Below are 13,398 nucleotides of genomic sequence, written 5' to 3' on the forward strand. Positions count from 1 at the left end.
ACCAGGCAAGTGGACCACTATGGAGAAGGGAATCCAGTACCTGAGGGAATTAGCCGTACGGGAAGTGATTTATGAGGATCCAGACCTCAAACAAACATCCACAGATCCAGATGAAGTCAAGTGTACACGACCCATGTGGCGGAAGTTTGTACGGAGTGCACCATCATCATATGCCAGCTCATTGGCAATAATGGCCTGGAAAGAGGATGAGGAACCCACAGTGGGTGAAGCGGCTAAACAACTCCGGCAGTACGAAGAAAGTCTCTCCTCTTCCTTACAGGCCTGCGTCTCAGCTGTGGAGAAACTTTCTGAAAAGGTTCACCAACTTGAAGAGAATCTATTGTCCTCCCCACCTGAACCAACCAGTGCCCACCGACCAAAGGAGAACACTTGGGAGAAACTTTCTGAAAAGGTTCACCAACTTGAAGAGAGATTATTCTCCTTCGCACCTGTACAAAGCAGTGTCTCAGCTGTCAGGGGTAGGCGTTCACCCACACAAGGAAGACGATATGGTGGGTACTCACCCCGTGCCACCCTGTGGTTTTACTTACGAGACCATGGAGAGGACATGAGAAAGTGGGATGGAAAATCTACCGCGACCCTAGAGGCACGGGTACGTGAGTTGCAAAAGAAAACAATCAGGAAAAAGGGATTCTCCGAAAAGTTTGCTGCTCCAACTTCCAGCAGACAGTCCTTCAAACACAGAAACGAGGAAGATTCTGACCAGGATTAGGGGGGCCCTGCCTCCAGCCAGGGGGAGGAAAGGGACAATCGAGTTTATTGGACTGTGTGGATTCGATGGCCTGGCACATCACGCGCACAGAAGTATAAGGCTTTAGTAGACACCGGTGCACAATGTACTATAATGCCATCGAGCTATAAAGGACCAGAGCCCATCTATATTTGTGGAGTGACAGGGGGATCTCAGCAGTTGACTGTATTGGAGGCTGAAGTGAGTCTGACTGGGAATGAGTGGGAAAAGCACCGCATTGTGACTGGTCCGGATGCTCCATGTATCCTTGGCATAGACTATCTTAGAAGAGGATACTGCAAGGACCCAAAAGGGTTCCGGTGGGCTTTTGGTATTGCTGCCTTAGAGACAGAGGGCATTAAACAATTATCTACCTTGCCTGGTCTCTCAGAGGACCCCTCTGTTGTGGGGTTGCTGAGGGTCGAAGAACAGCAAGTGCCAATTGCTACCACAACTGTGCACCGGCGGCAATATCGCACCAACCGAGACTCCCTGATTCCCATCCATAAGCTAATTCGTCAATTGGAGAGCCAAGGAGTGATCAGCAAGACTCATTCACCTTTCAATAGTCCCATATGGCCAGTGCGAAAGTCTAATGGCGAGTGGAGACTAACAGTGGACTATCGCGGCCTGAACGAAGTCACGCCACCACTGAGTGCTGCAGTGCCGGACATGCTGGAACTTCAGTATGAACTTGAATCGAAGGCAGCCAAGTGGTACGCCACAATTGATATCGCTAATGCATTTTTCTCCATCCCTCTAGCAGCAGAGTGCAGGCCACAATTTGCCTTCACTTGGAGGGGAGTCCAATATACTTGGAATAGGCTGCCCCAGGGGTGGAAACACAGCCCTACCATTTGCCATGGGCTGATCCAGTCTGCACTAGAGCAGGGGGAAGCTCCTGAACACCTGCAGTACATCGATGACATTATTGTGTGGGGTGACACAGCAGAGGAAGTTTTCGAGAAAGGGAAGAAAATAGTCCAAATCCTTCTGAAAGCCGGTTTTGCCATAAAACAAAATAAAGTCAAAGGACCTGCACGGGAGATCCAGTTTTTAGGAATAAAATGGCAAGATGGACGTCGTCAAATCCCAATGGATGTGATCAACAAAATAACAGCTATGTCTCCACCAACTAACAAAAAAGAAACACAGACTTTCCTAGGTGTTGTGGGGTTTTGGAGAATGCACATCCCAAATTACAGTCTGATTGTAAACCCACTCTACCAAGTAACTCGTAAGAAGAATGAGTTTGAATGGGGCCCTGAACAACGACAAGCCTTTGAACAAATCAAGCAGGAAATAGTCCATGCAGTAGCCCTTGGGCCAGTTCGAACAGGACCAGATGTAAAGAATGTGCTCTACACTGCAGCCGGGGAGAACGGCCCCACCTGGAGCCTCTGGCAGAAAGAACCTGGGGAAACTCGAGGTCGGCCTCTGGGGTTTTGGAGTCGGGGATACAGAGGATCTGAGGCCCGCTATACTCCAACTGAAAAGGAGATATTGGCAGCATATGAAGGAGTTCGATCTGCTTCGGAGGTGGTCGGTACTGAAGCGCAGCTCCTCCTAGCACCCCGATTACCGGTACTAGGCTGGATGTTCAAGGGAAGGGTCCCCTCTACGCATCATGCAACTGATGCTACATGGAGCAAGTGGGTTGCACTGATTACTCAGCGGGCTCGAATAGGAAACCCCAGTCGCCCAGGAATATTGGAAGTGATCATGGACTGGCCAGAAGGCAAATACTTTGGGATATCATCAGAGGAGGAGGTGGGTCGTGCTGAAGAAGCCCCACTGTACAACCAGTTGCCAGAGAATGAAAAGAAATATGCCCTGTTCACTGATGGGTCCTGTCGTATTGTGGGGAAGCATCGGAGATGGAAGGCTGCTGTATGGAGTCCTACGCGGCGAGTTGCAGAAGCTGCTGAGGGAGAAGGTGAATCGAGTCAGTTTGCAGAAGTGAAAGCCATTCAGCTGGCTTTAGACATTGCTGAACGAGAAAAATGGCCAGTTCTCTATCTCTACACCGATTCATGGATGGTAGCAAATGCCCTGTGGGGATGGTTACAGCAATGGAAGCAAAACAACTGGCAGCGTAGGGGCAAACCTATCTGGGCTGCTGCATTGTGGCAAGATATTGCTGCTCGGGTAGAGAACCTGGCTGTGAAAGTACGCCACGTAGATGCTCATGTGCCCAAGAATCGGGCTACTGAAGAACATCAAAACAACCAGCAGGTGGATCAGGCTGCTAAGATTGAAGTAGCTCAGGTGGACCTGGATTGGCAGCATAAAGGTGAATTATTTATAGCCCGATGGGCCCATGACACCTCAGGCCATCAAGGTAGAGATGCAACATACAGATGGGCTCGTGATCGAGGGGTGGACCTGACCATGGACGCTATAGCACAGGTTATTCATGACTGTGAAACATGTGCTGCAATCAAGCAAGCCAAACGGTCAAAGCCTCTTTGGTATGGAGGACGATGGCTGAAATATAAATATGGAGAGGCCTGGCAGATTGATTACATCACACTCCCTCAAACTCGCAATGGCAAGCGCCACGTACTTACAATGGTGGAAGCAACCACCGGATGGCTGGAAACATATCCTGTGCCTCATGCTACCGCCCGGAACACCATCCTGGGCCTTGAAAAGCAAGTCCTATGGCGACATGGCACCCCAGAAAGAATAGAATCAGACAATGGGACTCACTTCCGAAACAACCTTATAGACACTTGGGCCAAAGAACATGGTATTGAATGGGTGTATCACATCCCCTATCATGCACCAGCCTCCGGGAAAGTTGAACGATACAATGGCCTGTTAAAGACTACCTTGAAAGCAATGGGCGCTGGGACGTTCAAAAACTGGGATACGCATTTGGCAAAGGCCACCTGGTTAGTCAATACTAGGGGATCTACCAACCGAGCTGGACCTGCCCAATCAAACCTGTTACGTACTGTAGATGGGGATAAAGTTCCTGTAGTGCATGTAAAAAATATGCTGGGTAAAACAGTCTGGGCTACTCCTGCCTCAGGAAAAGGCAAACCTATTCGTGGAATTGTTTTCGCTCAGGGACCTGGATATACTTGGTGGCTGATGCAAAAGAACGGAGAGGTCCGGTGTGTACCTCAAGGAGATTTAATACTGGGTGAGAATAGCCCATGAACTGAATTGCACCATGTTAAATAGTATATTATACTGTATGTTATCACTACCATGATTACTATAGGTGACTAATTAGAATGTATGGAAAAGAGTGTAACCTGAGCATGACATAAATGGTATGGAATAAGGGGTGGATAGATGTCCTGGTTTCAGTTAGCACAGAATTAATTTTCTTCCTAGTAGCTGGTGGAATGCTGTGTTTTGGCTTAGAATGAGAAGAGTGCTGATAACACCCCGATGCTTTAATTGTTGCAGAGCAGTGCTTATACTAAGCCAAGGACATCTCAGCCTTTGCTCTGTCCTGCCAACGGGCAGGCTGGGGGGTGCAGTAAGAGCTGGGAGGGGACAGACCCAGGACAGGTGACCCAAACTAGCCAAAGGGGTATTCCATACCATCTGACGTCATGCTAAACAATATATAGGGGTGGCTAGCCGGGGGGAGGGGGCCGGACTGCTCGGGGTTAGGCTGGGCATCGGTCAGCGGGTGGTGAGCAATTGCATTGTGCATCACTTGTTTGTACATACTATTATTACTTTCGTATTATCACCATTGTATCATCATTATTATTATTGTTATTATTATTTTTGTTATTTTTTTTCCTGTCTTATTAAACTGTCTTTATCTCAACTCACGGGCTTCACTTTCCATTTCTCTCCCCCATCCCAGAGAGGGAGGGGGGAGGGTGAGCGAACGGCTGCGTGGTGTTTAGCTGCCGGTCGGGTTAAACCACGACAATGGAGTATGATATTCCCATGGAATACCTAATGATTGACACAATAATCTTATTATTTTAGAAGTAAAGTGTGTGCCCTGATCAGAATCAATGTACTGGATTATCCCATATCTAGGTATCAGGTGTTCTAATAAAATTTTTGCCACCATTTGTGCCGTAGCTGGTGCTACGGGATAGGCTTCTATCCATTGTATTAAATGATCTACTATTACCAATAAATACGTTATCCTCCCTACCTTGGGCAATTCAGTGAAATCAACTTGTACTTTCTCGAAAGGCCTATAAGCTGTTTTTCTTCCTCCCGCGGCTGCTTGTCAAAACACTTTCTTATTTATCTTCTGACAAGTTAAACAACCTTGTGTGATTTGCTTTGCTATTTCAAAAACCCCTATGCAACCAAATTGTTGAAGTAAGTGATTACTTAATGCTTTTGTACCCCAATGTGTTTGTGTATGCAAACGTTCCAATCTTTGCCTTGCATAAGCTTGTGGTAATATCTCTTGCCCGTCTGGCAATGTCCATTTTCCTTGTTCTAATCTAGCACCTGTTGTCTCCAGTTTTGTCTGTTCTTCAGGAGTAAACTTTTTTTCTTCTCCCTCTCGTCTTTCTTCCTCCTGTACTGTATTAATTTTAGCAGCCTGAGTTCTCAAGGCTGCTTCCTGAGCTTCTTTATCTGCTAGATTGTTCCCTCTGGTGTGGTAATCTAATCCTCTTTGGTGTCCTTTTACATGTACCACTGCTATTTCTTTTGGTTCTCTTAATGCCCTTAGATTTTTTATTATTAATTCTTGATGTATAAGATTCCTCCCTTGAGTAGTAACGAAACCTCTTTCTTCACAAATTTTTCCGAAGGTATGAACCACCCCATATGCATATTTAGAATCTGTATATATAGTTCCACTTTTCCCCTTTAATAGTTCCACGGCCCTATATAGGACATACAGCTCACGAGCCTGAGCTGACCATGATAGACTCAAGGGTCCTGATTCCACAGGTTCCAGGTGCTTATTAATTATTGCATATCCTGATTTTCTTTTTCCCTCCACTACTCAGGAGGAGCCATCTATGAACAGTGCTTCTCCCTTCTCTAATTCAGTATCTCTTAAATCGGGTCTTCCTTTAGTCTGGGTCTCAATTACCTCTAAACAGTTATGTTGTAATTCCTCTGATGGTTTTCCGAACAAAAATTGTGCTGGACTCTGAGCAGAGCTTACCCTTAGTTCTAAGTCAGGGGAGTCAATTAGTATAGCTTCATACTTTAGGATCTGGCTGTCTGTTAACCATTTCTCTGCTTTCTGTTGTAAGACACTTCTGACATTGTGTGGAGTATACACTTTTAAGGGAGCATTACAAGTGATCTTTCTAACTTCCTCTATTAATAATGCCGTAGCGACCAAAGCTTGGAGACAAGCAGGCCACCCTCTACTTACTGGACCAAGTAACTTAGAACAATACCCCATGGGTTTCTTAATTCCTGCCCAGTCTTGAGTACGAACTCCATATGCCGCCTGGTTTGATGTGTTCACAAAGGGATAAAAAGGTTTTTCCAGATCCAGAAGGCTCAACACAGGTGCTTGTATTAATGCCTCTTTTATTTCTTCAAATTGTTGATTATCTTCTGCAGACCACTTAAGTTGGTTCTTAATTAATTTCTCATATAAGAATTTAACTTTTTCACTGTAGCTTTCAAGCCATGGTCTACAGTATCCTAATAATCCCAATATTTGCTGGATTTCCTTTTTAGTTTGTGGGGGTCTTAAGGATAGGATCCCAGATACCCTGTCAGGATCTAACTTCTTTTTTCCCTTACTTAACCAATGTCCTAAGTATTTTACTTCCTGTTCCACAAATTGTAATTTTGATCGAGACACCTTGAATCCCTTTTCTCCCAGGAAACTGAACAATTTAATAGGAGCTTCTCGGGTTCCCTCTTCAGTTTCTCCTGCTATTAATAGATCATCCACATACTGCAATAATTTTACCTCCCTGGGTAATGCAAAATCTTGTAAAACTTTTTCTAAAGTTGGTCCAAATAGATTTGGTGACTCTGTAAACCCCTGTGGTAGCACGGTCCACCTTAATTGTTGTTTCCGTCCCGTTTCAGGGTCCTCCCACTCAAAAGCAAAATAATCTCTGGATTTTTCATCCAGAGGGCAGGCCCAAAAGGCATCTTTCAGATCTATTACGCTATACCAAGTATGTTTGGGAGAGAGATGACTTAGTAAAGTATAAGGTTTTGCCACCACAAGGAATTTAGTGACTGTTCGCTGATTTACAGCTCTCAGGTCCTGTATGACCCATCCGATTTCTTTACAGGGAGGATGGGTGTATTATGAGGTGACATACACGGTTCTAGAGTTCCTTTTTCCAGAAGTCTATGGGTTTTAATCCTTTTCGACCCTCCATTGGTATAGGGTATTGTTTAATTCTAATTGGACGATGTGGATCCATTATTTGAACATTTATGGGGTCCATTTCTATTTTTCCAATTTCCCCTTCCTTATAGCACACTGAAGGGTTAATGAATTCTTCGTCTTTTTGTGTCAAAGTGTATAATTTAATCTGCAATTTATCCCCTTGGCTTTGAATGCTCAAGTTTAATTTTAAAATCAAATCCCTTCCTAGTAAATTGTACTCCGCTTCAGCGAGCAAAAGTAAATCATTAAGACAGATTTTTTTATCTGTTTCTGTCTCTACATCTTTCAAAACAGGTACCTTAAAGGGCTCTCCTTTTGCCCCTATTACAGACATGCAACTCTTCCCTTCTTCTATTCCTTTTGGAAGTTTTTGAATAGTGGATTTTTCAGCCCCTGTGTCTACTGAAAATAAGACTTCCTCTTTATGGGGACCAATTAATAGTTTTATCAACGGCTCTGTTGATGTTGAAGTCCCCAGAAGATATAGCCCCTGACACCCCTATTCTTCTTTGAATATTTTCTCATCTTGTTCCCGCTAATGATATTTCCTCTGAACATGTCTCTTCTTGTTGCAATAGTAACAGACGGGAATTGTCGATTTCCCTCGACAAGGCTGACCCCTAGGGGTTTTTTCTATTATTTTTTTTCTCCTCTCCCCGGACAAGGTCTTTTTCTGACTTTCTCTTACTACTGCTACAAAGATCTTGGCTTTTGCTTTTTGTTTTTCCTCATCTCTCCTAACATATACTTTCTGTGCTTGCCTAAGTAATTCTTCTAACCCTCTCTCTTGCCAATCTTCTAGCTTTTCTAATTTTCTTCTTATGTCCCCCCCAGGATTTAGCTACGAATTGTGTTCTAAGGAGTGCGGTTCCAACTGCTGTATTCGGATCAATTCCTGAAGACATTTGTAGGCTTTTCTTTAATCTCTCCAACCATTCTGTTGGAGATTCATCTTTTCCATGTTGTTCATTAAATGCTTTATCGATGTTTTGTCCTCGGGGAACTGCTTCCCTTATTCCCTGTATGATTAATGTTCTCAAATCCCTCATATTTTGTCTTCCCTGGGGTTGTTGATGATCCCAGTGGGGATCCACATTTGGCCATTTTTGGTCTCCTGGGGGTCCTGCTTGATTTTGTCTTTCCCAAATCCTCATTCCGGCTTGCCTAATCATTCCCCTTTCCTCAGCAGTAAACAAGATTCTTAAAATGGACTGTATTTCTTCCCAGGTATAAGTATTAGGGCCTAGGAATTGGTCCAGTTTTTCAGCTACTCCGAGGGGGTCATTTAATAGGATCCCCATTTCTTTCTTAAAATTCCTTACATCTGTGGTATTTAAGGGGACTGCCATGAACCCGATGCCTCACTGATTGCCTCCGAGGGCTACCTCTCTTAATGGGTATAGAGAAGCTTTCTCAGATACGGCAGTCCTACTTCTTGTACATGCAGCCGGAGGCAGGTCTAATTCCGGTGCTGTTAGTGGTGGAGGCAGGGACAACGGTGGTACTGCTGGAGATATTACGGCCACCGGAGGGGGAGCCGCCGGGAGTGTATTGTTAGGATATAGAGGTGGTAAATTATCCAATGGCTCCCATTCATCATTTTGTTCTTTCTCCTGTTTTTCTTCTTCTTCAAAATTCTCATTTGTTTTTAGTGTAAATATTGAGGCTGGACGTGAAGTCCTAATCCATAATTTTGCATAATCACTTTCTTCCCGGCAAAAAGGTGTTTTTGAATTAACATGCATATTTAAGGCCTGGCAGATCCAGTCTTCAAAAGATCCAAAAGCAGGCCAGAAGACATGTGGTCTTAAAGGCTCCTTTGGCCCTACTCTCATACAATACTGAACCATTTTTAATTTACTTTTTCCCTTTCTGGGGCCCCTATCGTTCCAATTTCCAGTCATTACTCCTAATGGACTTTCTGGTGGTATATCTGGTATTTCGCTCCCTTCCTTCTGGTCCTTGGTCTTTGACTTTGTCTGACCCATCTAAGAATTTTACTATGGCAATTCCCACAGCCCTTGATAACCTTAGTAAGAGTGTCTTGCAGGGGGGTTGGGACCTGTCACCCACCCACGGATCCTATAGGAATCACTTTGGTCCTTCACCGGCCAAGTCCCTCGCGGGAGATTGGAACCGCGGTTAGAAGACCTCCACACTCGCTTCGGAACTACGTTCCGTCTCAGTCACGCTCTTACACACACACAGGCAACCGAATCCCACACAACCGAACGGTATACACCTTAAACACTTACGACTCCGTCGTCTTCATCCAGATCTTCGCGCGCAGAATTACGGGCAAAAATAATGCTGCAGCCGGCACGGGAGCTCATAAAAATCAAAATCTTTGCTTACCTTTATTCAGGTTCAAGATGGCATTGGTTCCAGACAGGAGCCACCAAATGGTGGGACGCCTCTCCTAGATTAAAATCCAGGAACCAAAACCATCCCGGACGAGCCCCCAAGTTGTTATAAATGGCTAAATCCCAAAATAGGATAATAATCAACGTTTACAATTTATTAAAGGAATAGAGGTAAGCAAACAGCAGTGGGTGTGCCGGGAGTCTCCGCTCCACCTAGACGCACACCCGTTACATCAAGATGATGATTTTTTTTTGCTCCTAGACTAATACATATTCATTACTACTTCTAAAAAAAGCAGGGTTATTATAATTAGTTCCAGAATCTGAACCCTCCTACTGGAGCATGTGTATCAGTCTCTGGTGGTCCTTCTGGGGGTCTCCCATGCTGAAGGCTCATAGTCTTCCTCTCAGGCTTTTTTTCTTGTCCTTCTTCTTTGTACTTCTTGGGTGCATGTCAAAAGCTTGCACAGCGTTCCCTGCAAGCTTTGTCTTGTAGCCGTCCTTCAGCTTTTCCCTTCTCCTTCATCTCCTGGCCAGATATCAGGGGCTTGCATAGTGTCCCATGCAAAGGTCATAATAGTTAGCAGTTGTTCTGAAACCCCCGGATATCAGAGACTTCAAGGAAAAAACTTACGAATACATTTTCCTTCAAGCTCTCTATTGACAAGAATTGTTCAAACATTCCTCACACTGGTTTGAGTCCTCTTTTCCCCTCCAATGGGATAGGATATTACCTAATCCTTATTGGCTGTTGTGGATCCACTATTTCTACTACCAAGGGTTCCATATCTAATTTTTCTGAATCTCCCTCTTGGTACAGAATCACAGAATTTCTAGGTTGGAAGAGACCTCAAGATCATCGAGTCCAACCTCTGACCTAACGCTAGCAGTCCCCACTAAACCATATCCCTAAGCTCTACATCTAAACGTCTTTTGAAGACTTCCAGGGATGGTGACTCCACCACTTCCCTGGGCAGCCTGTTCCAATGCCTAACAACCCTTTCAGTAAAGAAGTTCTTCCTAACATCTAACCTAAAACTCCCCTGGCTCAACTTAAGCCCATTCCCCCTCGTCCTGTCAACAGGCACGTGGGAGAACAGACCAACCCCCACCTCACTACAGCCTCCCTTGAGGTACCTATAGAGAGCAATAAGGTCGCCCCTGAGCCTCCTCTTCTCCAGGCTGAACAAGCCCAGTTCCCTCAGCCGCTCCTCGTAGGACTTGTTCTCCAGGCCCCTCACCAGCTTCGTCGCCCTTCTCTGCACCCGCTCAAGCACCTCGATGTCCTTCTTGTAGTGAGGGGCCCAAAACTGAACACAGTACTCAAGGTGCGGCCTCACCAGAGCTGAGTACAGGGGGACGATCACCTCCCTAGCCCTGCTGGTCACACTGTTCCTGATACAAGCCAGGATGCCGTTGGCCTTCTTGGCCACCTGAGCACACTGCTGGCTCATATTCAGCCGACTATCCACCATCACTCCCAGGTCCTTCTCTGCCTGGCAGCTCTCCAACCATTCCTCTCCCAGCCTGTAGCTCTGCTTGGGGTTATTGCGCCCCAGGTGGAGGACCCGGCACTTGGCCTTGTTGAACTTCATGCAGTTGACCTCAGCCCATCGGTGCAGCCTATCCAGATCCTCCTGCAGAGCTTTCCTACCCTCAAGCAGATCGACACACGCACCTAACTTGGTGTCATCTGCAAACTTACTGAGGGTGCACTCGATGCCCTCGTCCAGATCATCGATGAGGATATTAAAGAGGACCGGCCCCAGCACCGAGCTCTGGGGAACGCCACTAGTGACTGGCCTCCAACTGGACTTGACTCCATTCACCACGACTCTTTGGGCCCGGCTATCCAGCCAGTTTCTAACCCAACGAAGCGTGCGCCAGTCCAAGCCAAGAGCAGTCAGTTTCTTGAGGAGAATGCTGTGGGAGACGGTGTCAAAAGCCTTGCTGAAGTCAAGGTAGACCACATCCACAGCCTTTCCCTCATCCACCCAGCGCGTCACTTTGTCATAGAAGGAGATCAGGTTCATCAAGCAGGATCTGCCTTTCATAAACCCATGCTGACTGGGCCTGATCGCCTGCTTGCCCTGCAAGTGCTGCGTGATGACTCTCAGGAGGATCTGCTCCATGAGCTTCCCTGGCACTGAGGTCAAACTGACAGGCCTGTAGTTTCCCGGGTCTGCCCTCCGGCCCTTCTTGTAGATGGGTGTCACGTTTGCTAGCCGCCAGTCAACTGGGACCTCCCCCGATCGCCAGGACTGCTGATAAATGATGGATAGTGGCTTGGCCAGCTCCTCTGCCAGTTCTCTCAGTACCCTTGGCTGGATCCCATCCGGCCCCATCGACTTGTGCACATCCAAGTGCCGTAGCAGGTCACCAACCAGTTCTTCATGGATAGTGAGGGCCACATCCTGCTCCCCATCCCCTTCCACCAGCTCAGGGTACTGAGTATCCAGAGAACAACCGGTATTGCCGCTAAAGACTGAGGCAAAGAAGGCATTGAGCACCTCCGCCTTTTCCTCATCTCTTGTAACTAGGTTTCCCCCCGCATCCAGTAAAGGATGGAGATTCTCCTTAGTCCTCCTTTTTGTGTTGATGTATTTATAGAAACGTTTTTTGTTATCTTTAACGGCAGTAGCCAGATTGAGCTCCAGATGAGCTTTGGCCTTCCTAATTTTGTCCCTGCACAGCCTCACTACATCCTTAAAGTCCTCCCTAGTGGTCTGCCCACTTTTCCAAAGATTATAAACCCTCTTTTTTCTCCTAAGATCAAGCCACAATTCTCTGTTGAGCCAGGCTGGTCTTCTTCCCCGCCATCTCGTCTTTGGGCACGTGGGGACAGACCGTTTTGCGCCATTAAGATTTCCCTCTTGAAGAGCACCCAGCCTTCCTGGACCCCTCTGCCCTTCAGAACCGCCTCCCAAGGGACTCCACCAACTAGTGTCCTGAGCAGCTCAAAGTCAGCCCTCCAAAAGTCCAATACAGCGGTTTTACTGGTCCCCTTCCTGGCCTCGCCTAGAATAGTGAACTCCACCATTTCGTGGTCACTCTGCCCAAGACAGCTCCCGACAATCACATCCTCCACCAGTCCTTCTCTGTTTGTGAAGAGAAGGTCTAGCGGGGCACCACCCCTGGTAGGTTCACTAACCAGCTGCGTCAGGAAGCTATCTTCCACACTCTCCAGAAATCTCCTAGACTGCTTTCTCAGGGCTGTGTTGTGCTTCCAGGATATGTCAAGGAAGTTGAAGTCCCCCACGAGTACAAGCGCTGAAGATTTTGCAACTTCTGTCAGCTGCCTGTAGAACTCCTCATCAGTCTCCTCATCCTGGTTTGGCGGTCTATAGCAGACCCCAACCAGGACACTAGCCTTGTTGTCCCTGCCAATCCTAACCCAAAGGGACTCGACCTTGTCATTCCCAGCCTCGAGTTCCACAACCTCGAAAGACTCTCTAATATAGAGAGCCACACCACCACCCCTTCTGTGCTGCCTGTCCCCTTCTAAAGAGTTTATAGCCAGGCATTGCAGTACTCCAGTCATGAGACTGGTCCCACCACGTCTCCGTGATGGCAACCAAGTCGTAGCCTGCCTGCTGCACGATGGCTTCCAGCTCCTCCTGTTTGTTACCCATGCTGCGTGCATTGGTGTAGATGCACTTCAGCTGGGCCATTGCCTTATCCTCCGGCCTTGCCATTGTTCCCCCTGGCACAGCCCCAACAATCTTAGCTTCAGCCCCATCCCCCTTCCTACCTAGTTTAAAGCCCTCTCAATGAGCCCTGCCAGCTCCTGGCCCAGGATCCTTTTTCCCCTAAAAGATAGGGACCCGTCTGCGGCCATCAGGCCAGGTGCTGAGTAAAGTGCCCCATGATCGAAAAACGCAAGATTTCTGCGTTGGCACCAGCCCCGGAGCCACGTGTTTAACAGGTGGGCTTTCCGTGTCCTCTCTGTACCCCTCCCTGCCACC

The 13,398-nt window shown here is 46.9% G+C and overlaps 1 protein-coding gene across 1 annotated transcript in view; it reads left to right on the forward strand.

The window, feature by feature from the left end:
• LOC309891134 (ATPase family AAA domain-containing protein 2-like) overlaps nucleotides 1–6,100 on the forward strand; it is a gene marked incomplete at both ends in the record, with an annotated part of 89,740 nt that extends 83,640 nt beyond the window's left edge. The window contains one exon of the mRNA XM_082785519.1: nucleotides 6,044–6,100. Within this exon, the coding sequence (XP_082641645.1) occupies nucleotides 6,044–6,100 (57 nt within the window). The remainder of the gene's footprint in view (nucleotides 1–6,043) is intronic.
• Between the last annotated feature and the right edge of the window lie 7,298 nt (nucleotides 6,101–13,398).

Source organism: Aythya marila, assembly GCF_965140915.1.
Source record: "Aythya marila genome assembly, contig: HAP1_HAP1_SCAFFOLD_164, whole genome shotgun sequence".
NCBI lineage: Eukaryota > Metazoa > Chordata > Aves > Anseriformes > Anatidae > Aythya > Aythya marila.